Genomic DNA, 24881 nt, shown 5'->3' on the forward strand with positions numbered 1-24881 from the left:
AGGAAAATTGAGAAGAAAGGAAGGTTAAGAGATTCCACCATAAATTCTGATTGCATTTTTGGATCAATTTATTTTCTCTATTCTTTTCAAGAAGGAATGTCATAACTGGCAGCACTGACCTCTAAGCACCAACAAATAATTTGTCTTTTTTTTTTTTTTTTGCCTAGCATTTGTTGATGAATCACCATTGAATGGGACTAAAGCCTTTTTAACCGTGCAATTCTTATAAATTTAGCCACCGCCCTGCCTTCAGCTACATCCACAATGCAAAGCTCTCAAAAGCAAAAAAAAAAAAAAAAAAATCCACTAAACCAAACCAAAACATCACAGAGAAAAATAAAGGTCAAGTTCTGTACTCGGAGAGGGCCAGAGGCCCAGAATACATCATCATCACACATCAGTGCACCTAAGTAAACCTCAAAGGCCTCATAAGATTGAATGGAGTTCTTTTGTTTGCTAGTGTTTTGTTTGAATGCGACAGGAATCGGACAGGTACAAATACAGTCTCGGAAGTCTTCCACGGCTGAGGGATCCTATCTGTTAAATCCACTATGGGGCCTAGCATAGAATTAAATCAAACCCTCTGTGGCCATTGTGCTTCTTTTGGATCTGCAACAGTCTGGGACATCAGTTTTTACCAGGAAGCAGGACAGGGCTCCTGGACCACTTTCATTCTCTCATCACTATCAAGCTTGCCTTCCAGCTTCAGAAAGGCTCCCTCCCTCAAACACAAGTTGCAAGCTGCTGTTGCTCTCCCACACGGATCCGCTGCTGCTCCTCTGGTAGCACCAGGTAGCACAGAGCTGTAAACGCAGCATCTGCAGAGCACCATGGGGAATGCAGCAGTTCCCCGGAATTGGAAAAGTCATGCCAAAGAGGGTAGATGCTCATCATCACCATCATTGCACTGCATGAAAGGCTAAGGGATCATCCGTATGTAAAGAAGCTGTGTTAGCCATTATTTCTGTATTAGAACAGTTTTCCTAATTAAAGTAATCTTAGAACGGTTTAAGTTAGAAGGGACCTTAAAGATCATCCAGTTCCAAACCTCCTGCCATTGGCAGGGCCACCTTCCACTAGGTCAGGTTGCTCAAAGCCTCAGCCAACCTGGCCTTGAACACCTCCAGAGATGGGGCATCCACAGCTTCTCCAGGCAACCTGTTCCAGTGCCTCACCATCTCACAGTAAAAAATTTCTTCCTAATAATAGAACTTGTTAGTTATGGAATCTTCTTTGTTGTTAGGACAATGATAAACTACAATGTTGGAGATGCCCTAGGGCCTGTTACTCACAGGATGACAGCCTAGATCACAGAATGGTTTGAGTTGGGAGGCACCTTAAAGATCGTCCACTTCCAACCCCCCTGCCATGGGCAGGGACACCTCCCACTACACCAGGCTGCCCAAGACCCCATCCAGCCTTACCTTGAACACCTCCAGGCATGGGGCAGCCACAGCTTCCCTGAGAAACCTGTGCCAGTGCCTCACCACCCTCATCGTGAAGAAGTTCCTCCTAATGTCTAGTCTAAGTCTGCCCCTCTTCAGTTTTATACCCATTGCCCCTAGTCCTATCACCACAAGCCTTTATCAACAGTCCCTCCCCAGCTTTCTTGTAGCTCCTTCAGGTACTGGAAGGTGTCTATAAGGTCTCCTCAGAGCCTTCTCTTCTCCAGGCTGAACAATCCCAGCTCTCTCAACCTGTCCTCGTATGGGAGATGCTCCAGCCCTCTGATCATCTTTGTAGCCCTCCTCTGGACCCGTTCCAACCGCTCCATAGCCTTCTTATGTTGAGGATTCCAGGACTGGACACCACGACCCGGGTGAGGTCTCTCAAGAGAGGAAGAATCACCTCCCCCGACCTGCTGGCCACGCTCCTTTTGACGCCGCCCAGATGTTTCGTGCTGATCCCCCAGGAGAAGCCCCGTCCCCGCGCACCAAGGCTCGGCACGGCGGGCGGGTTCGCCCCGTTCCGGGGCTGCGCGTCTCCTTCCCGGCACCGGCTGGGGGTGGGGGCGGCGCTTCCCGGGGCAGGGCGGGCGGTGTCGCATCGACGTCACCTCGCAGCCCCGGGAACAGCAGCAGCTCCGCGGGGAGAGCCCTGGCCGCCTCCTGCGCTCCCGCGAGGGTGGGACGGGACGGGACGAGACGAGACGGAGGGGGCGCGACCCCGCGCCCTCCCGAGGGAAGCGGCAGGACCCGGCAGGAGAGCGGCCCGCAGCCGCGGTAAGGAACCGGGGAGCGAGGCGGGGGGGGATGGAGGGATCGGGGGGGGAGGGAGGGAAGTTGGGACAGTCGGTAGGTGGGTGGGTAGACAGACGGATGGGAGGGAGGGTAGATGGATGGATGGTAAGGAGGAAAGGCGGGTAGATGGAGGGAGGGAAGAAGAGTGGGAGAGTGAGTGGGTGGATGGATGGAAGGAAGGGAGGGAAGGCGGATGGTGGGAAGGAGAGAGGGTGGATGGATGGATGGAAAGGCGGGAGTGAAGATAGGTAAATAGATGGACGGGGATGGGAAGGAAGGTGGATGGATGGAGGGGAGGGAAGGAAGTGGGATGGATGGAGGGGAGGGAGGGTGGGTGGATGGATGGATGGATGGATGGAGAGAAGGTAGGAGGCAACCGAAAGCGAAAGCGCGGCTGCCGTGCGGTGCGGGTCCCCGGGGCGGCCCGGGCCAGCATAGCCAGTTTCCCCATCGGGGCGGCCGCGCTGGGAGGGTCGCCGGCGGCGGGGAGCCCCGGGGCGCTGTGGCGGGGACAGGCGGCCCCGGGGGGCGGGAGGGCGCCGGGAGAAGGAGGAGGAGAACATAGTCAAGTCAGCCGACGAGGAACTAGGCCGGAGAAAAGCCCCGTGAGGCTTCCTGGCTCTGTGCCTCCCGCTGCGCTCCCCGCCCGGGACGGCCCCGGCTCGGCGACACAGCCCGGCCAGGGATCACGGCTCTATGGGCTGAAAGGGAACCGACCGCGGCACCATTGTAGCGATACAAGCGACAGACACGTCCCTGCCTCCTTTCCACCCTTCCTCTGCTCCGGCCCTAGGAAACTTAGTGTTTTGCGAAGGCCTTTGATACCCTTGTCACGAAAAACCATAGCAGAAGGGAAAGGTTTAGATGAAGTGGGTTACGAGAGTTACAGTGGTAGCGTCGAGATGCACCGACAACTTCTGAAACATCTTCCACCCATGCAGTGGTTTTTGCTTCAGCTGCAAGAACCTTTCCATTTATCTCCCAACGCCCTGCTTGTTATTCCTTTCCCTTCCTAATTGATAACTAAATAGCCACAAGTTTTAGTGCTTGCAAGCTTGTTCACTTTCTCTACAACTACCTAAAAAGGAGGTTGTAGAGAGGAGGGAGCTGGCCTCTTCTCCCAAGTGACAGGGGACAGGACGAGAGGGAATGGCCTCAAGCTCTGCCAGGGGACATTTAGGCTGAACATTAGGAAAAAATTTTCCCAGAAAGGGTCATTGGGCACTGGAACAAACTGCCCAGGGAGGTGGTTGAGTCACCTTCCCTGGAGGTGTTTAAGGCACGGGTGGACGAGGTGCTAAGGGGCATGGTTTAGTGTTTGATAGGAATGGTTGGACTCGATGATCTGGTGGGTCTCTTCCAACCTGGTGATTCTATGATTCTATGATTGTATCTCATAACACCTCTCAAGAACTGTGAGTATCATTAGACCAAAAAGGCTGTGATTACTGTGTGACTTTTTTCATATTACCGTGCTGATCTACTCAGAAATCCTCCTTAACCAAGGAGGCTACAGGAGATCTACATCAGATTAGTAACGAATCATCAGAATGGAGCAAGCCACTTCTGAATGAGGATCAGGCCCAATACAACCCAATGACCAGGTCATGATTCCTGGGAGTTTCTGTGCCCTTTGGCAGTCAGAGGTGAGAACATAACCACGGCATTGAAAAGAAAAATGCCACAAACCCACTTATTATACTTATATTCCTTTCTAGAAAAAAACCCAAACATGTTGATGAGGAAAATCCCGCTTTTCTAGCAACCAGTGTTAAAAATTTTCATAATACATATTAGCACTTGTTAAACACTGGGCCACCCTAATACAAATTTTCAGAATAATATATTGAAACAATTGCTTTATAATCAATCAAGTAACCAGATAAGGGCTACTGCACAGAACACAAATGAACCTGTAGAAGTGAACAGCTTCTACAAGGTTAGGCTAAATCAAACTACAAAACTTCTGTTCTCTTAACCACAAATACATAATGTATGGACTGATTTATCATAGGTACTGAGCATACATTTGAATCACTGTGCATCTCAATAAAAAGCAGTTAGCTTGGAATGAACTTAGGCCTTTGAGCTTCCCTGCTCGATTTCTTTGTCACCTGACATTTCCAGGTAACGTCAGCCAATACCTCAAGTTAATACTGAATTAAATAGTCTTCACTTAAAAACCTGGCTAGAGAGTGCTTTCTTGTGATATCCATCCTACAAAACCTCTGAATTTTAAGTAAATCTTAAGATCAAAGAGCTTCTGCTCAGGGTACCTCACTACTTGATAACAACAAAAGTAGTAGCATCATAATAAGTAGTGCATGCCCAAGCAGAAGGATTCCTTCTCCTCCTTAAGTTATTCCTTCTGAATTTGCAGTCCTTCTGGTTACAGGGACTGCATGCTGCCTGATAAGAACAGGTATTAGCAATGTAAATAGGAACAGGGTCCTATATTGTTGCACTTTGAGGCAGGGCTGTTTTTCATCAAGTTATATGGTATTGAATGGCAGCCCCAAGCAATCAATAGTATTCATGCAGCTTTAGAGATTCAGCATTCAAAACCACACACCTGATTTGCATTCACAAGATAAGGATTCTTACAAGAATATTCTTGCAATTCTTACAAGATGGACTACTAAACAGGTGCCTCATTACTGATAGCATGGAAAATGACTTCAGACATATGACTTTGAACCAGTTCTTGAAAGGGGGACACCAAATAAAGAAGTAAGATTTTACTTCATGACATGGTGAAGTCTGACAACTGAATTCAGGCCTTTGTACCCCTAACAGCCACCACATCTGCACAAGTCAGTAGCATCACACCAAGAAAGCCAGAGAACCCCTACTGGAATCTTCCAGGGAGACAGAAGCTCACCTGTAAGAGCAGCAGTGGGTATTCTTGGCACTGCTATGAGTCATTTGTTACTCAACTATTTGATTAACTGTAAAGGAATTTTAAAAAGCCCAAAGAAAACACAACGATCTCCACTCCCCTAACAATTGTTAAGGGTAGCAGAGCTTACCTTCTTACTAAGTGAATGCTGCCAGATCCTCAGTCCTGTGCTCAGACTAGCACTTCAGTGAAACAAAATCTGCATCCCTTCGAAACTAGGAAAGCCAAAGAAGAAAACTCTGAAGAAAGTACACTACTCCAGATGTGGAGAGGATTTTCCTTGTCTATATAAGAATAAATCATGGACTATATGTATATATACTTGGAAGAGGAAACTCTTGCTTTGTCTCATCTACAGGCACAACTTTTTTTTTCCTCCAATAAGTTTACTCTTCTCTGTTTTGGCTTGTCAATATTGAACTGACCAGCCAATTTGCCAATCTACATATAAACATCTCTATTGCCTCAGACACCTACTTTCTACAGACACTTTCCCTACCTTCTTAGTTCCCAGGCTCCAGAAAGAGGCTGTGGTAATTAGGCTGCAGCTGATGATCATAACAACATTAAGCAAACTTTTCGATTAGAGATTTGAGTACATAGATGCATGGTAGTTCATAGGAGTTATCAGTCACTTGTTGGTCTAAAAAATTTAGCAATGCTTTTGCTATATAATTTAGAGCTCTTAATTACCTGAATGAGCCGAGTTACTGCAGCTGCTAGTGGCACTTTGAAATGGTGCCTTTTCCCTAGTTCTGTGTATCTGTGTCATAGTCACCCAAAATGTATGGAAACTGAGCAGTCCTGCTAGTCTCTTGCACTTTCTCTTCCCTCAGCAAACTCTTTCCTTACCTGAGGTAAGGTGCTTCAGATAAAAATTCAGGGACGAAGAAAACAGAGCTTGTGGCTTGCAGCTGGGCTAGCAATGCAGTTTGCTGGTATTTGCCAAAGGTACTAGCTGTCTAGGTTCCCCTTGAGGTATAACCTCCTGAGAGACCACCACAGCTTTATCAAATGCTTGAAATTATTCTGGTGTCCACTGGGGTTCACTTGCCTACCTATTTCACAGGCTCTCCAAAGCTCTTTTCTTCTCTTGGTGCATTTAGGAGATACTGCAAAGCATCACAAGTTCTTTATGCCTCTTCTTTTTGAGGGGGCTGGGGAGCCATAGTTTTTCCTAGCACTTGTCTCCAGAAATTCAGACAGCTGTGAAAATAAGTTTCCCCACAGAAGCTGGGTTCTTTGTTTCACCCCCTAGGTAAATCTTTTGTTTGTTTGTTTTAAGCTTCAAGCAAACCCTTCAGAGCTGGATTTGCAAAGATGCCTAAAAGGTAGCTTAGAATTATATAAGCATCTGGGCACCTGACAGGCCCATGTTCGGGCAGCTTAGAAAGTGAGATACCTGTCAGAATCATGAGGCACTACCTGCCTTTGGGACCACGGCCCTTTGTTTTTCTGGGTTTCCCTTTTTGCACATGTGAAGTGTAGGGACAGTACTGACCTACTTCATATTATGTGGATAAAAACTATCTATTTAAACAGCACTTTGAGATCTGCAGGTGAAGAAATGGTTTTACGTTGACTTGGATGTAAATGGGTTGACAGGATAAATCATTGTCATCTTTAGGTCGGATCCTATAAGGGCCACAGCATCTTTGGTTTCAAACTGAGGCCCTTTGTTCATAAGAGTCATGAGAGTACACATTTGTGTCCCACTCCTTACACAGATGCTTATTTAGTGGAACAGCTAAATGCTTTGTATTGATGCTTTCTTTTCCTCTCTTATACCACAGGTCTAGAAGCGCTGGTGTACTTGATTTTGGTTTAATTGTTAAGCCACAAAGACTGCCAACATGTCTCTGGAAGACATCCACATGAACACCCAGGATTTGCTTGAAAAAGAACAATTAGATGCTGGAGGATTTGGAACAGTATCTTTATGCTTTCACAAGAAACATGGATATGTAGTATTAAAGAGAGTGTATACAGGACCCCAGCGCACTGAGTAAGTTACACACCTTAGTTCTGATTTTTATCCTTCAGTTAGTCTAAGGAATCCTCTAAATTCAATGGAGATAAATCTAAATAAAGTGCAATAACCTCAGGTCTTTGGATCCTGGAAATACTGTATGCGGGGAAAATACTTTTAAGACAATACTAGCAGCTGTCCTGCAAATTTTCCTTTTTCCCCCTCAGACGCCAACTTTTTTAGTTTTAACTTATTGTTCCAGTGAAATGCCTGTTTTCTGTTACAAGGTCAGCACTGCTGCAAGTTGTTAAGAATTGAGGGCACACTTGCACATTTAAGGAAATGCAAGAACTCAGTGGGCACATGATATTTTCAAGCTTGCAGATCAATTTGCAGCATAATTTTCCAACTCTAAATGTCCATTAAATGCAAATGAGCTATCAGCAGAACTCCAGTCCCACATGTATAATACCAAGAATGTAACCTCTCTCCCTCAAGAAAAAGCAGAGTGTGCCAAGCCCACAGATTAAATTCAAGTCTTGAATTAGCTGTTGATTTCAGTAGATTCAGGTCATGCTGCAACACTACTATCTCAGAGCCTTAACAATCCTTAAGCTCTCCCACAAGTCATCCACTAGAGAGAGACAAAACCCAATGTTCTTCTAGTTTGAGCTATAATAAATAATTTAAATGAGTTGTTATTTTGCCAGTGGAAAGCGAATGAAGAGATTTTTAGTAGTCTGCAAACTGACAGTGTGGGATGAACGCAGTTAAAATGGACAAGCCTGCCTGGTTTATTTTTGGGGTTCTGTTTCTACTTTCTCACTACATGGCCTCATAATTCCTTAAAGACTTGAATGAAAAGTCTTAACGAAATTTACATCTGAGCCTAATGCAAGTGAAACAGCCACTTTCTTTTCTGGTCCTACATAGGAACACAGAAGGAGAAAGGAGTTTCCTTTTAAGTCATTGGGTAAGAAAGCATTAGCAAGCAACATTGTCTCAAGACTTTGTTACATCCTTTTGTCCAAAGACTAGAAAAGGAGCAATAGTGAAAACAAGACTGTTTGATATAATGGGTACCATCCTTCTTTAACACACACACTTAGTGAGTTCCCGGCTGTGTACCTGTGACTATTAATGAGTTGTACTGAGGCCCAGGTTTGAATTCATCCTAAACCAGTAGTTGTTAGTAAATGTTATCATCATCCTATATGTGGGTGGATCCCCTCTAATAAATCCATATTGAAAGTGAACATGAATACCAGGCCTTTGAGAAAGAGGCCTGTATAGAGTTTCCTGTACAAGAGGTAGGGGGAGTGTCTTGATCCTCCTTCTTCAAAGGCTCTTTCGGCCCTGCCTGTCCAGAACCCACCTCAGTTCAGGGATTTGGATATAAACAACCAGCAGTGCACCTACAAAAAGAATGCTTATGCACTTTCTGAAAAGCAGGCTTTAAAATCAGGGTGAGCAGACAGCCTCTGTGCAAGGCAGTTGAGACTTGGAGAACATAGCTTGGCATGAACAAAGCTGTATCAATTAAAAATCAGCTGAAGATTATGGTTCATCCTACAGTGGCTCTAGGGATGTTGACATTTTTGGCCACTGTTTTCATCATGAATCAACAGCATTTTTACTCCTATTTTCTTTCTAGCCTGGTACCTAAGTTCAGTGTAATTTCTGTTTTACAGATACAATGCATCCCTCCTTGAAGAAGGCAAGATTATGCACAGACTGCAGCATGACCGTGTGGTAAAACTCCTAGGTGTAATTTTGGAAGACGGAAACTACTCACTTGTGATGGAGTATGTGAACCGGGGGAACATGATGAAAGTGCTACAGAAAGTGAGCAGTAAATTGCTTCATTCCTTGTCCCTCCTTAGGGCTGATAAGATGCTTGAAAGGGACAAGATGTTTCTGCTCTCTCCAAAGAATGGAGTCTTTATTTTCTCATTCTTTCAGTATTAAAGAGCCAGTGGCAGCTCTGCCTTTTCTAGAGACAGCGTAGGACAGCTAATGCTCTGCTGCACATCACAGAGGTGCAGACCACAGTTATAGGTTCTGAGTTATAGAAGTGTTTGTAGAGATATGTGAAGAATTTGCTAAAGAAGAAAGCTTTTGTAAATATGGAGTGACTCTAGAATTACTTTAATGCAACAATTTAGATCCAAGGACTTTGGTTCTTTTTTAGCCTGGCTTGAGCAGAGGTGTTCTTGGGACTGAAAAGAAACATTTTTAAAGACTGTTGTCTAATTTGATGACTGTAGTAGCATTTTTAATAGATGGTACTTCTGTTCTTTATTTTAGCTCTCACTGCCTTTGTCAGTGAAAGGGCGTTTTGTGCTGGAGATCACAGAAGGGATGCTTTATCTACATGAGCAAGGCTTCGTACACAAAGACCTAAAACCAGAAAACATCCTTGTGGATGCAGATTTCCACACTAAGGTACTTTTTAGAATGTAAATGCTGATGATTTTGGTTGAAGAACGCAGTTCAACTGCATTGGTTAGGATTCCCGATTGGCAGATGAACTCCTTTGTAGGCTAGCAACCCATTGCTAAGAGAGTGTAGCAGTGGATCACCGAAATATGATGACCTATGAACCCCCTGAGCCTGAGATTTGTATAATCTCTATGTTAGAGAGTGTCTCAATTGTCTTGAGCTCAATGATGGTGATGATAGATTTGAGTCTATGGATAAAAATCAGTGGAATACCCAATAAGGCAGATATCATGGTGGGAGTCTGCTATAGACCACCCAGACAGGAAGAAGAGGCTGATGAGATATTCTACAAACAACTGGGAGAAATCTCATGACTGCTAGCCCTTGTCCTTGGACACTTCAACTTCCCAGATGTCTGCTGGAAGTATAATACAGCAGGAAGGAAACAGTCTAGGAGGTTCCTGGAGTGTGTGGAAAACAACTTCCTGGCACAGCTAGTGAGTGAACCAACCAAGGAGGGTTCCCTGCTGGACCTGTTGTTTGTGAACAGAGAAGGCCTTGTGAGAGACGTGACAGTTGGAGGACGCCTGGGGCACAAGTGATCACGAGATGACAGAATTCTCATTTCTAGGAGAACTAAGGAGGGGGCCAGCAGAACAACCACCTTGAACTTCAGGAGGGCAGACTTTGAACTGTTTTGAACTGTTTAGAAGGCTGGTTGATAAAGTTCCTTGGGAGGCAGTCCTAAAGGGCAAAGGAGCCCAAGAGGGCTGGATGCTCTTGAAGAAGGAAATTCTGTTGGCACTAGAGCAGACTCTCCCTGTATGCCAAAAAAATGAGCCATCAGGGAAGAAAACTGGCTTGGCTGAGCAGAGCGCTTTGTGTTGATCTTGGAATAAAGAGGAAAGTATGTGAGCTTTGGAAGAAGGGGCAGGTATCTCAGGAGGACTACAAGGATGAAGTGAGATCATGCAGAGAGAAAATCAGAAGATTTTAGGACTCAAAGTTGCCAATTCTGTGAAAGAATAAAAAAACCCTGTTTCTACAAATATATCAACAACAAAAGGAGGGTCAGGGAGAATCTCCATCCTTCACTGGATGCAGAGGGAACAATAGTGACAAAGGATGAGGATAAGACTGAGGTACTTAATGCCTTCTTTGCCTGAGACTTTGATAGTAAGGTAAGATGTCCTTTGGGTAGTCAGCCTCCTGAGCCAGGAGAGCAGAACAAAGCTCCCATGATCCAAGAAGAAATGGTTAGAGACTTTGCTTGGCCACTTAGACATTCACAAGTCTATGGGGCCAGGCGGGATCTATCTAAGGGTATTAAGGGAGCTGGCAGAGGTGCTCACCAAACCCCTTTCCATCATCTACGAGCAGTCCTGGCTGACTGGGGAAGTTCCACTTGACCAGAGGTTGGAATGATTTACAAAACCAAAAAACTAGAAAGAAAAAAACAAACCTAAACATGCAGAGTTTGAAACAAAATGTCTTATGGACCGTGTCTTTTGTCCTTTACTGCTGTAATTTCTCCTCCTGCCTTTACCTCCTCCTTTTTATTCCTTCTCTTGCCTATTATCGTCTCTATCGTCCTTCCTCTTTTTTTTGCTTAGTCATCACATTTTAGATGACAGGCAGCAGCTACAAAAAAAGCAGCAGGAAACTACTTCAAAGAATGGTTTATAAGCCTGTTCTAAAGCCCTTCTATTAACTGTAGTGGGGGTTTGGATCAAGACGCATAGATACAGAGCCTACTGCTGAATAAACCTTAGTGGAATTTGCAGTATTCCTCATCAAGTATCCTGTCCCTGGTCAAGTTGACTTGCTGAAATAATCACCCCATTACAGTATGCAACTACAGAATAAATTCCTGTGAAGAGAGCTCTGTTATTTGGAATTTCTCACACATAAATTAGTGAGAAGTGATTTGACAAGGTTAATCACGGAATAGAATAGTTTGGGTTGCAAGGGACTTTAAAGATCATCCAGTTCCAACCCCCCTGCCATGGGCAGGGGCACCTCCCACTAGATCAGGCTGTCCAAGGCCCCATCCAACCTGGTCTTGAACATCTCCAGGGATGGGGCAGCCACAACTTCCCTGGGCAACTTGTGCCAGTGCCTCTACTCTCATAGTGAAGAAATTCTTCCTTATGCCTAGTCTAAATCTGCCCCTCTGCAGCTTATACGTGTTGTCCCTAGTTCTATCACTGCAAGCCTTTGTAAACCGTCCCTCCCCAGCTTTCCTGTAGCCCCTTCAGGTACTGGAAGGTCACTATAAGATCTCCTCAAAGTCTTCTCTTCCCCAGGCTGAACAACCCCAACTCGCTCAGCCTGTCCTTGTATGGGAGGTGCTCCAGCCCTCTGGTCATCTTTGTAGCCCTCCTCTGGACCCTTTCCAACAGCTCCATATCCTTCTTAGGATAATATATTAGCAAGTCCTAGTGCAGCATGAGCAGCTTGCAGGTAATAGATACAAGCTTTTTCTTTTTTTGGAAAAAAAAATCCCATCATGATCTGCCTTACATGTAAATTAGATGGTTTAGTGGGGTTCAGCTTGCTTATATGCCACCTAAAGGTTTCAATAATGTCACCATGTCAAGTGTACAGTGCCCAGGTATCCCCACTTTAAACTTACTCTATGCTGTCCTTTTCCATGTCTCTCTGGCACATGCATTGCATCATTTTAGATCCTCTTCCTCCCTCTTTCTGTAGGAAGATCAAAGGAAGCTGAGTTAAATGGAAAGGGCAGTGAGGGAGAGTATCTGCCCATATCATAGATTACTTTGGGATTTGCTTCTTCTCATGTGGATCTTCTGTTTTGCCACAAGCACTGCAAGCAGATCTTGAACGTGATTGTCAATATGAGCGAAAACAAACTTCTTTTTTCGTTACATCATGTGATTGTTCCAAGTGGGTTAGGTTAATAATGAAGGTTTCATCTAATGTTTCCCATTTGGCAGTGATACTCTATTTAGGAGGGGAAAAAAAAAACCAAACCAAAACAGAACAGTGAAATGGCAAATTGTTTTCCTTTCTTGTAGTTGCATTTTTTGCAGTGTTTCATTTTTAGGTAAGTTATTATCAGCTATTCATCATAAAATGTACCACTGCATGAAATACTTGTTTATCTCCTCTTCATCCCAGAAGTAGCTCTGATGTGGCTCGTTTTTCAGATTGGAGATCTTGGTGTTGCCTCCTTTAAGAACTGGAGCCGGCTGACCCAAGAAGAGACCGTTCGACAGAAGCAAATCAAGAACACTTGCCAGAACAATGCTGGGACTCTCTTCTATATGGCCCCAGAACATTTACGCAGTGTTAATACAAAACCTGTGGAGAAATCAGATGTTTACAGCTTCGGCATAGTAATCTGGGCAATTTTTGCTAACAAAGAGCCATATGAACGTAAGTTACTTCCAAAACAATGTTATCACAAAAGTAAACTACAAATGTTAAGTGTTTGAAGTTATAAAATCAAGATTAGTAGGTTAAATTGCCTATGCTCAGGAATAGCACCCATTTGGTGTCTCATGGTTAGTAAGAGGCATTACTTACGTCATTTCTGAATTCTAAGTATGGAATCTGAATTGAAATGCAGGCATGAGCCCAACCTATTCACATTCATACGGTGTGGGTAGAAACCTGAACTTGGTGGCACAAGTTAAGACAAACCTTGGGCAGGCCAGGATGGAAAATTTGACGTACATTATTTGCTAAGGAGGGCTAGTTACATGTGGGTTTTCTTTTAACAGGAATGGTCACACATCAAGCTATCACTTCTCAGCTGCGTGGTGCTAATTTTTCAACATGCAGTAATGTGCTCATGTAGAGCAATAGGAATCATAGAATCACTAGGTTGGAAAAGACCACTTAGATCATTGAGTCCAACCATTCCTATCTGCCACTAAACCATAGGAAAAGACTTTAGAATTCCAGAGTAATTTGTTTTATCATTTTGAATGGGGTTTTTGCTAACTAAATGGCTAAAATTGTCTGGCCTAAACATAACCATCTTTGTGTTCATACGCAGTGGAGAGCATAACAGATTCATGTTCTAGAGAGCAAGATCTGTCACCCATACTCACACTGGGCACATCTTACAGATAAATGTAAATCCATTAACTTTAAAATAAACCTCTAATCTTTGGAAGTTAGGACAGTGGATTCAGATTCACTAACGTGGGAGATTTGTAGCTATAAATCAGACATCTTTCTTTGAAATCTTCTTTTACGTATCCACAAACACATAAGGAACTGTTTCACTATTTCTTTTACCTACAGGAAGGCAGCAAAATCCGTGATCAGGATCTGATAGAAAAGTTTATTTTTCAGATGGTATAAATGAAGCCCAGATTTGCTTTGGCATCATGAATGGAAACAGACCAGACATAAAGGAGATCAGTGACAAGTGTCCCATGGAAATTATTGAATTAATGAAACAATGCTGGGAGCAAGAGCCAGAGAACCGGCCAACCTTTGCAGGTAAGGCATTGGTTTGGCATGCTTTTGGTTACATGTCTGTCAATAGTCTGTAATGCAGCAAAACAACAGGAGTGAGGAGTGGTTTCCTCTTGAAGATATAAGTTTTTGCTTTGAAAACTGAAATATCAATTCACATGCCCAGTAAAGCCTGCTTCTTGTACCCTGACCAAAACCAGGATCTGGACCAGCCTTTACAGATTTGAGAAGTGGAGATTAGACACTTCATACCTGCTGATAATTTGCCTTCAGCATAGAACAATTTTCCTGCTGAAATTTACAGAAAGAAGACATAGTATACCTTAGGTATGACTGAAAAAATACCCGATCAAAACTAGTTTCGAAAGCTGTCCCAGTAAAAGCCTTGGCTGAGTAATCTGGGAAGGAGACTAAAAGGCTTCAGGAAATACAAGTCAAAATTCTTTACTTCCTCTTTCTGTCTCCTCTTAGTGCCAAAAACAAACCCAAACCCCACAACCCCAACCCAAAGTAAAACCCCAAAACAACAAAAAGCAAAGCAAAAAACAAACACCAAACAAACCACAGAAAAACTCCCTACACCTAACAGGAAATGGAGGCTTGGATTTAGGTAGGGGCAGCAAGACCTTCACATACAACAGGGACATGCTTAAATACTCAGAGGAAATTTTTATACCTGGAGGAACCTATCTACTAGTTCCATATTTAACCTGCATAATCTACTGGTAATGGATTGAGTTTATGCTTGCACTGGGCCTCAGCATCTAATTTTCCCATATGCAAACTACTCCTTATTTGATCCTTATCCATCAAAACTGTTAATAGTATAAATCACTTGTTTTCCATTTAAAAGCACTTCCACTTAGTTCTTCTCTTTTTGCAGAAATTAGTCAAAGATACAAGCCATTTTACTATCAAAATCTGGGAAAAAATATTGAAGATGATCTGAAGGAGTTACAAGTGAGTAACTTTCTAAGCATTTTAAAGTGTCAGGATGCACATTTGCTACCTTTACCTCTGCAGCATCCTCTCTTGAAGACTGCTTGCAGAAAGCCTAGCTATTCAGTCCAAAACAGGCAATCAGTCTGGCTTAAGCTCATACTCCTGTAGGCAAGTATAGGTATTATATACTGCAGTTGCATTGCAGTCCTTCCTCCTTTCATTGAAGAAAAGGTGTTGCCTATTTGTAGCAAAGCAATGGGCATTTTCTGCCAGGTTGTACTCTCTGTAAGAGTATGGGATCTGTTCCCACAGATTGTCAGAATCTGTTCATACAGGTCACTCCACTGTGAAGCTGTGCTCTTTCCTATTCTGCGTATACTCAGTTTGGTTAAGCTTTTGCCTGTAACTCAATCATTTGTTCTTTCTTATATGCAGAAAATGTGTCCCGAGTCAAATGAACTGCTGAATAGGATGCAATCCCTTCAAATAGATGCTGTAGCAGTAGATACCAGTAATGGTCAAGTAGGTAAGTACATCATTATTCTGTGTATTCTGCCAAAGCTGTGCACATGTACAAAGTAAGTAATCTTACTATTAAGGGGTTATGAAGAGATTTAATTATTCAGTGCTTCAGGGAGAATTGTAATCACTGAAAAGATTAAATTTGCTCCCAGGCTCCCAAAATTCATACATACTTTTTCCATAGTCTACAGTTTGATTCCATTTGATTTTACACTCTTCAGCTTTCTTCTCCCATGCCAAAAATCTGGTTTACTGTTAGACTTTTTGATGGTCACTCTGATAACTACTTTTCATATTTGATCTTTCTTCCCATCCTTTTTGTCATGCCAACTGCTTGGTCTGTAGGCTTTAATTTCATGAAGACTTTCTTTTTCCCACTCCAGCCTTTCTTATGTATGCTCTGAATACAACCAGGCTGCATGATTATAACTTTTTTCCTTTGTTTATGATCTTGCTTTCTGTGGAATCTGAGGAGTGCTAATAGGTGAATTCTCTCATTTCTGTCATACTTTCTATCAAATCTTGGTTGATTTGCACGTTTCATGGTTTTGTACAGCTGTCTCACTAATACATGATGTTATAGTTACAGTTTTGTAGTAGTGTATCTGGAATTCTTTTACCAAAGGTTCTTAATAGCAAAGGTTACAGGATCAAATTGGCAACACTAATTTACAAACAACAATATGAAATTCAGAAGAAATAAAATCCTGCCAAGTTTGCTCACACCATTTAAATAACTTTATTAAATGAATAAGGCTTAAAATGTAATGTGCAACTAATAAATCTTCCCCAAAGCTAGGTTTACCATAACTGTTCTTCAGCAGAACTGACAGACTTAGCAGGGCAGCCCCACTGCTATAATTTAAATTAGTATAATTACATTTTCCTAGAAGAAATAATAAAGCATGACTGCAGTTGATTACAGATGCTCTTATGTTTTAAGTATGAAATGCTTTATCAGGAATCTATACTGCAGAAAGATACTGACTGATGGACTGTCAGGATAAAGTCAAGGTTTTTTTCTCCAGTCAATGGGCATTAGTCATAGTAGTAGTGAAATGCATCCCACAAGATCTGTTCATACATCTTGTTTGTCACGGAGAATGGATGCCATGGTGTTTATGCTAATACCAAATTGCTAATGGCTGTCACTTTTGATGAGGTTGTTTCTGTATTAGCTTATTCCTCCCACTACCTCTCTATCAGCAGTTAGGAAAGAAGCAGAGCGAGTCAGACTGAAGGCATACTAATATACAGCCATCAAAAGGACCTACTTTTAGTCTTCCTCAATATAGACTGAATTAATGTAATTCAGGAAGAAAAAAAAACAAAACACCAAACCCAGTTCACTAGCATTATCTGAGCTAAACAGAAGCACATACATAGACATTATTCCAATTTTACAGTGCTCTGCAAGAGTCCCTGGCTTTAAGCAATGTACGATGTTTTGTTGACAACTGTGAAGGTTCCACGACTTTTTAAGAAAGTATTTATAGTTCTTGTGTTTTTAAGGGTTGAATAAATAGTAACAACCACATTTTTACATTCTTGTTTAGTCTTGGAATGCTGCAACATTACTCAGATCAAAACTCAATCTAGTTCAAGACTGAAGCAGTGTCCTTTGATGGAATTAGTTTGAAAGATGTAGATGAGACAGATTATCTGTTAGACATTGTGAAAATTATTCATTCAGTCTATGAAGATTAAACTAGACAAAAGGGATTCATTGTAAAAATACCCAGATGGGGTATTTTACATAATTATTTGCAAACATGATTTTAATGGGAATTTTTTTGTGCTGTACGAAGTGATACCTATTACAGTGGTGTTGTTTTCCATCCTGTTACACCAATTTTGGACTAACTAAACTCCAGTTAATGCCAGTGGAGACACACTATTAAATCAGACCCTTACAAGTGCCTCCAGAAACTGCCTCAGTGGTTCAGATCTTGTTGTCAATATAAGCAGAGTATGCTGTGAATTCTGACACCATTTGGCTAACTGAGGTTTTGACACTGATAGCTTAAACAAGCCTGTACTTCCTAGATAACAATCTGTAGTGCTTCTCAGTAAAGATACGTTGCAAAATAAAACACAGCTTATGCTGGAAGCAATATATTTTCCCCTTTTATATATTACCATAATACTAAGGGTAGGTGGATTCTAGTGTCATTGCAATAAGTTATATACTTGCATTTGGATGCATTTGAAATATTTAATTTTCCTCTCTTTCAGATCAGCCTAATTCTCTACACAGCTCTCAAGGTCCCATGACCAGTCAGGTTAACGAAGCCCTGTTTGCTGCCTCTCCTGAGAACCAGCCGGTCGAGAGCTGCGAGACCTCATTTACATCTGCTGATAATCTGGAAGGAAAACTTCAACGGGAATACAACTACCATGTATTTGGGAGCCGGATGGATAAAGCGGTTCCACCTGTAGTGTACACTCCTGAAATGAGAGAGGAAGAAAGGAGACGAAGAGTTTCCTATGATCCATTTGTGAAGTCATCTCCTACTTCTCAATGGATTGAAACATATCCAAGAGCTGAAAAAACAGGATCAAACACTAATCCATATTTTTGGCCGCGGCCAGCTGCAACAACCCCAAAACAGGGAAATGTAGATCTTTTTTATGGGCCTAACAATCTTCTAACGGGAAACACAGAGGGTCTCTATGGATTGTGTTCAGCCAATACCTTTAGCTTAAGTAAACCTCCTGTGCCTGAATCCAGTTCTCATCTACGGTCACAGACCAACTCAAGCTGGTACCCAAAGAATGCAGAAACAGATACAGGTGAGAGTTGTCCTCCAACACCTATGTTTCTGAAGACACATTTCTACTCTAAAAATGAAGTGGTCAAGAGTGTTTTGTAGTTTACGTAACAACCTGTTTATTGCTAGCAGTTGAACTGTGATAAAGCAAAGGGGAATTTATTTCATTAGGTTCTCTGTTTACTTGAGGTTAATTCAGGTCACTAAAATACCCTAGCTTTGACTTCATTATGCTGCTTTCACTGATTTCAGGCTGTTAACTTCAAGCAAAACATTTCTAAAGCACCAGCGTAATTGAGGAGCATCAGACCCAATGCCTAACTCTTCAGCTACCAACCAACTAGTAACAGACAGCTGATACTTCTACCAGTCATGCTAGCAAGCCAAAGGAAAACCTGACTCTCAAAAATGTAACATTCATACCATAGGTTCTGCTTTTGCAGAAACAACATTTGTAGCATTTTAGAAATTAGAGGGATATTGTTAATTTGATTTGCAGAAAGGAAGGAGATTCCAGAGCTTAGGGGACCAACAAGGAGTTAAGGTCATTTTCTCTAGAGAGCTTTGCCTGGTGCTGATGGGGGAGCTTCTGTCAGTATTTGCTGTGAAGTAAAAAGGTAGAGAGACAAGGAGAAAGCATTGGCAAAAAGTATAAATAAATGGTAACTAGAGGCCTGCATAACTTCTAGGAACTAGAGGTAGCATGAAATACATTAGCCTGTTCACTCTAAATATCGGCTATTTTTAGAGTGGCATTCTTCTCCAGATTGTCTCAAAAGAAAATCAAGGATGCCCAGCTGCTTACAGGCAGAATGCCACAAAGGTGTTACTCTATTATTTATGCAGAGACTGTGATTAGTCAGTTGTGTGAGTTTATTTACTGAAGTGAGTCTGAGAGCTGTCATGTCAGAAGGGGAGGATTAAAACTGTTGACATCACCCATGAAGTAAAATCTTCTGTTTGAAAGAAGAAAACAGCTATTGTAGGGAGGCTGCGTGCAGTAGTGTGGCAGATAACAGACTGAGAAGCAGAAGAGCTGCATTGCAGCTCTTCCTTTGACTTGTCAGGTGACCATAACCCAGTCACTCTTACTACCCTGTCATGAGTTGCAGAGCTTATCTGTGGGCATCCAGATCAATTGCTATCCTGGACTGGAAGCTGCATCTCTGGTGGACATTACTGCCACTGGCAGAAGATGCAGTGTGTCCCATGTCTTTGCTAGAGCTGGTGACAACCAGTACACTAATACAGACATGATCAGTCTCAGCGGTAAGCAGCAGCAGCATGCTTGTGAGTTTGGGATTGTTAAGTTTTAATACTTGATATGAGGCAACTCAGGCCACTGCCACACTGTGATACCACACTGCCTTCTGCTAGCCAGGTATTTGTACACACAGGTGGAAGCCCATTGCCCTCACTGGGATCTAAAGATGATTAAGGCTATTAATCACTGAGCAAATCCATGGTAAGGCCATGGCGAACTAGAGTTATTCAAGGAGATAGTGTCTTGTTAATTAAAAACCTTCTTGTCTTATCGTATTTAAGAGCACAAACTACATAGTCATACTGTTACAAATATCGCAGTAATTTTAAAGTACATTGGCTTTTTTATTTACATAATGCTTTTGGCATTTTTTCTGTTTTCCCTCTTTGTTCAGGTAACAAGGATTCCATTTCTTTCACAAGGGGAACTTTTGCATATTATCCTACTGTACCTCAGTTACCCAGAGGAAGCCCAGGTAAACGCTGTAGCCTTTGTCTGTCCTGGTAGCCAATATGCCACACGCTGCATCCTGATCAGTAAAGCAAAAAACTTCAGGGTCTTGAAATAACTTATATTATTAGTCAATACCTCTAACCATAGCTGAAGTTATCAGTACCTGAATGTAAAACTAGTTCCTGTCTTTAGAAAGACCTGTATACAGCATTATATGCATTTTTGATGGATCAAGGACATCATCTTTTACATAGAAGGGCTCTTTAAAATCATGAAGGCATTATAGATCTCCTGTACTCCTAACCCAGTCATTTTCCTAGCTTAAACGTGAAGTTGCTTTGACTCTACCCAACTCCTGAACCACACATGCATTTGGGACACCTTCCTTCCTTGCTCTGGATTTTTAATATAAAATTTCTAGCTGCTGGCTTTGTGCTGATCAGTCTTCCTTGGAGCACAGGTCTCTACAGTTCAGCTGTGTCAATATATGACATGTATGCTGTCATATATTGAATATATGTGAATATATGCTCCTTTCATGTTGTATTGGCTGGTGCATCCTGACCTCTAATTAACCCTCTCAAAACTCATCTTATTTGTAAGTGCAAACAAAGAACATTCAAAACAGCAGGTTTCTGTCTTCTTGGTTATGTGCCCCGTAGAGTCTTTAGATAATGGCCCAAATGTAACAAGCAAGTCAAGTGTAGAAGCTTGGGAAAGGAGATTTATAAGCGCAGTAACTTTTAATATTAACAAAGCATTTGTACATATTTTCATATCCTGTGCTTATTGGTACCAGAGAAAAAAAATAGCAAAGGTATGAGACTTCTTCATTTTTAAGCTAAAAATATGAGCAGATTTCCTGGGTCCTTCACCTCAAAAAAAATTTAGGATACAGGAATCATAATATTCTGGGACATGATTAAATGCATTCCTTTTGTGCAACTTCTAGAAACTAATCACGTGTATACATAAGCAATTCTAACCAGTGATTATCAAGTTAACAAATATTAAATACCTTTAGCCATTCATATGTGACCATAGATTTCCACACTTCACATTACAATTGAGTGTGTAACAAGGGTGTTTGTGCATCTACCCATCATTTTGGGTGATTAAATACAGAGCTTGGTCTATCATTTTAAGTATCTGTACTTTAATTTTAGATCAAGACTATGGTATTCACCATTTATAATGGAGTTAGAATGTCTAATGAATCCAAACAGAGTTCAGAAAACGTTGTCAAGAGAATAGAAAACTGATGTCACCCAACATGACTAGAATAATCACTTAGTTTCGTATTATGTGTGGAAATCAGACAGATGTTGGCAAAAGACAGCAAACTGGGTGTTCAACTAATCACATACAAGTAAACCACAGATGCAGTCTCCCAGAGGTGCAGACGATCTAGTGGTACAATCGGTGCATACACATACACGTTGATTTAGGCCTTAAAATAAAGGAGTAGGTTTTTTTGGTAAGGTATCTCAGAATACGTTCTACTCTTGCCTTAGAACCAAAAGTACAGAACAGGAGGGGGAATTATATTTTTAAAAAAAAATAAAAAATGTTGAAACAAACACTGAGCAAGTAGCGCACTCTCATTCACTGTGAAAATAGATACAACTGAAGAATATACTGCCAGATAGCAGGGATGAAATGCGTTGAGGAACAGTGGGATGCCATCAAGACAGCATAGTATAACACTGAGTATAGAAATGTTATGAGCAACTGGAAATTACTGAAGTCATAACTGTAACCTGAACTTACACCTATGAAAAGTAAAGCTGAGAGGCAGAAGTAAGGCTTTAAGATTTAAATGCAGAGCACTTTCAGGTAAATACTGACCTGAAGCCGTTAGCCAGCAAAAAGCAAGGCTGCTACTGTACATTCCTAAAGAGCAGGAAACATTATTTACAGTCTAGTAACTACCAGCATGGAAGGCTTGGTTAGGGCACTTTGTTATAAAATAGAATAGCATAGGCTTTAGTTAAAGTACATCATGTCACACTGTGTAATGAAAATATGTTCACAGTTGACAATAAATGGCTATTTCTACATTAAATGCAAGTAAAACATTTAATCACTTCCCTGATTAGCAGAACCTTCTTCCTCCTTTCCTCCTTCTGTTACTTCTTGAGATTTTGAACCATATGCATTTGTTTATAAAATAGCATTAAATTCCTTTATACAGAAGATTCAATCAAGTACAACATAAGTTACAGTTCTGGAATTCAAATTGGATCCTACAATCACATGAAGATTGAAGACCACAATCAACACGTCAGCTCTTCTCCTGCTGCTACAGAAGCAACTTATAGGTATTACGAAGCAACGGGTATATTTGGTAAGATAAATATCTCCCTAGTTTTGATGTATTGCCACTGTATAGTCATGTTTATTTGGTTTGGAATGTATGAAAGCAGTACAACTTTCTGTCTCTGTTAATTAAGAAATAACTGGATCCTTTTCTGCCATGCACTTAGAAGTGTATAAAGTAAGGGTTTGCGCTAAATAACTGTTCTGCAATACCATGTACCTCTTCTGTCCTGTACTTTCATGACCTCTTATAATATACAAGTAGAGATACATATACTATATACAGATACAAGTAGAGACGTACAAGAACAAGAGGAAAAACGGCACTCAGATTGGTAGAAGCAAGGTTAGGATTGGTGGTCCTCACCTGGCTGTTTAAGTCACAGAATACCTGGAGTTTGAAGGTATCCATGAGGACCATCGAGTCCAGCATCTGACACCACACAGAGAAACCTAAAAGTTAAACATGTGTCTAAGAGCCTTGTTCAAACACTTCTTGAGCACTGATAGGCCTGGGGCCACAACCACATCATTTGGGTAGAAATCAGAAGATTTTGAAATGTAACTTACTTTCATTGGTCAATACTGGATTAAACTGTCCCTGTGCATTCCTAAGTAGACAAATTAATAGTGCCCCAGAATATAAAACAAATCATATAGACATCAGTCAGATAAGAACCCTCAGAAGCAGCTTTTCTATTTTGCAGTTGTCTAAGTGACAACCTATGATAGCCTCAGATCAAAATCAAGTCTGGCAACTGACCTGTGAATACATGTGTTCTAACTGGGAGTTCCTTTCCTGGCATCATAGGGTAATACCGCCTCCATGAAACCCACTTCTGATTGTATCACTAAAAAACTGTCTCCAGATATTACCAATAAGGGGTTGGGGGAGGAGAGAGCAAAAGGAGCAGAAGAGATGTTAAACACTGCCATTTTTGTATACTCTTTTTCTTTTTGCAGACAATACCACTGTCCTGACTGACAAACATAAGAATATAGTGAGAGAAAAGCTGGCTAAACAGTGGAAGCACTGTGCACGTAAGCTGGGTTTCTGTGATCCCGAGATCGATGAAATTGATCATGACTATGAGAAAGATGGACTAAAGGAAAAAGTTTACCAAATGCTGCATAAGTGGGAAATGAGGAAAGGCTCCAAAGGCGCTACAGTTGGAGAGCTTGCTAAAGCCCTCTTTGGCTGCCAAAGACTGGATCTTCTTACTAGTTTGATGCAAATGAATGAGGAATAAGTTGACTGAGATCTGGAGGAAAATGAGTGTATTTTTTTCCTGAAGACCTTCCAGTAACAAGTAATAATTCTGAAGACTTTTTGGAGCGCTTGTTTTTGCACAGATTTTTCCTTTTTGGAACAGACTTTTTCTGCCAAGCAGTTTTCAGGGAAAACCTCCAATAAATCAAGGAGTTTATGTCAAGATAACTGGGTCTTCCAGAGGATAAAAGAAAATAAGCATCTTCCTTCTGAATAAAATGACTGACTGAAGATAACAACAACAAAATGCAATAGGGACATCGATTCAAGGAAAATGTGTTAAACAAAGTTTCTAGATTCTGTCTTGAAACACGTTGGTACCCTTATTCAGTTATGAACAAAAGCACCTTCAGCAAAGCTAATATATCAGTACTAATATGTGAAAGACTGACTCGGTCCCTGGAAAACTTGGACAGAAAACAGAATCAACTCTTCAAATATTGCCACAAGTGCCAATACTTACAAGGGTGCTACACTAGATTGGTCTACGTCAATATGATAATATTTTTTAAATTTTTTTATATACAGATGCCTAGAATTATACAGAAGAGCAATGTGAATAAAAGCAAAAATTATCTTTAGCTTATAAAGCATATAATTGGTAAAATACTTTCACCAGTTAATACTGCATTTTATTTTTACATTCCTTGGTAGAAAAGATTTTATGTGATAAGTTTCTCGTCTGCTTTATGAAAAAAAGAAATTCAATCACTGTGCAATCCAAAGTAAAAACTTAGGGATATGAGAGCTTTGGAAAGGGAAAAGTGCCTTATTACTATGTGATCAAAGACCCATTCTCCTACTCACTCTGAGGGTCGAGAGCATTACTGGTTTCTGAAACTCTTAGGCTGCATTTATACTAGTATACAAAATTGAATGTGCCTCAGAATCCTGTGTGCTGAAGTTAACTGGCATCCTGCAGCCTGCTGACAGGATAGCAAAAGTTTTAAACCTCAAAAATATGGTGCAAGAGCTGCTTCCCAGCACTGAAGTTGTCTCAGGGAACCCAGGAACAGCTCTGTAGTGTAGGTGATGGTACCCCAGTGCCTGTGGATATTCATTGCTACTCATAACTTACTAGGATTGACATAATCTCAGCATGCAAGATCTATGAAAGAAGATTTACTGAGCTGTACAGTTTTATGCCTTAAGAATAATTATACCAAACTCTTCCTATGAAGGACAATACCTCCTTATTTCCATCAAATCTACAAATATTTCCAGCATATGTTTCGGACCAAGTAATTCTTTATGCTGCAGAAAAAGCAGTAAGTGTTCATTAACTTCTGGTTATTGTCAAAAAAGCTAACAATTTAATAAAACTGTTAAGACGAA

The 24881-nt window shown here is 41.5% G+C and overlaps 1 protein-coding gene across 1 annotated transcript; it reads left to right on the forward strand.

The window, feature by feature from the left end:
- The first annotated feature begins 2130 nt into the window (after window positions 1-2130).
- RIPK1 (receptor interacting serine/threonine kinase 1) lies at window positions 2131-24881 on the forward strand. Its single transcript, XM_069853590.1, has 12 exons — window positions 2131-2222; window positions 6933-7144; window positions 8800-8953; window positions 9416-9553; window positions 12724-12952; window positions 13880-14029; window positions 14889-14965; window positions 15383-15473; window positions 17705-18262; window positions 19899-19979; window positions 22152-22304; window positions 23240-24881. Exons 2-12 carry the CDS (start codon window positions 6993-6995, stop codon window positions 23524-23526), a joined length of 2070 nt encoding a protein of 689 aa, XP_069709691.1. The 5' UTR covers window positions 2131-2222; window positions 6933-6992; the 3' UTR covers window positions 23527-24881.

Source organism: Phaenicophaeus curvirostris, chromosome 3, assembly GCF_032191515.1.
Source record: "Phaenicophaeus curvirostris isolate KB17595 chromosome 3, BPBGC_Pcur_1.0, whole genome shotgun sequence".
NCBI lineage: Eukaryota > Metazoa > Chordata > Aves > Cuculiformes > Cuculidae > Phaenicophaeus > Phaenicophaeus curvirostris.

What these genes read in the sequence shown, in the direction of transcription:
- RIPK1 (XM_069853590.1), top strand. Translation starts at nt 6,993, where the DNA reads ATGTCTCTGGAAGACATCCACATGAACACCCAGGATTTGCTTGAAAAA. An exon ending in ATGCAGATTTCCACACTAAG is followed by an intron (nt 9,554 to 12,723) that starts GTACTTTTTAGA and finishes CTCGTTTTTCAG; the next exon opens with ATTGGAGATCTTGGTGTTGC. An exon ending in ATGATCTGAAGGAGTTACAA is followed by an intron (nt 14,966 to 15,382) that starts GTGAGTAACTTT and finishes TCTTATATGCAG; the next exon opens with AAAATGTGTCCCGAGTCAAA.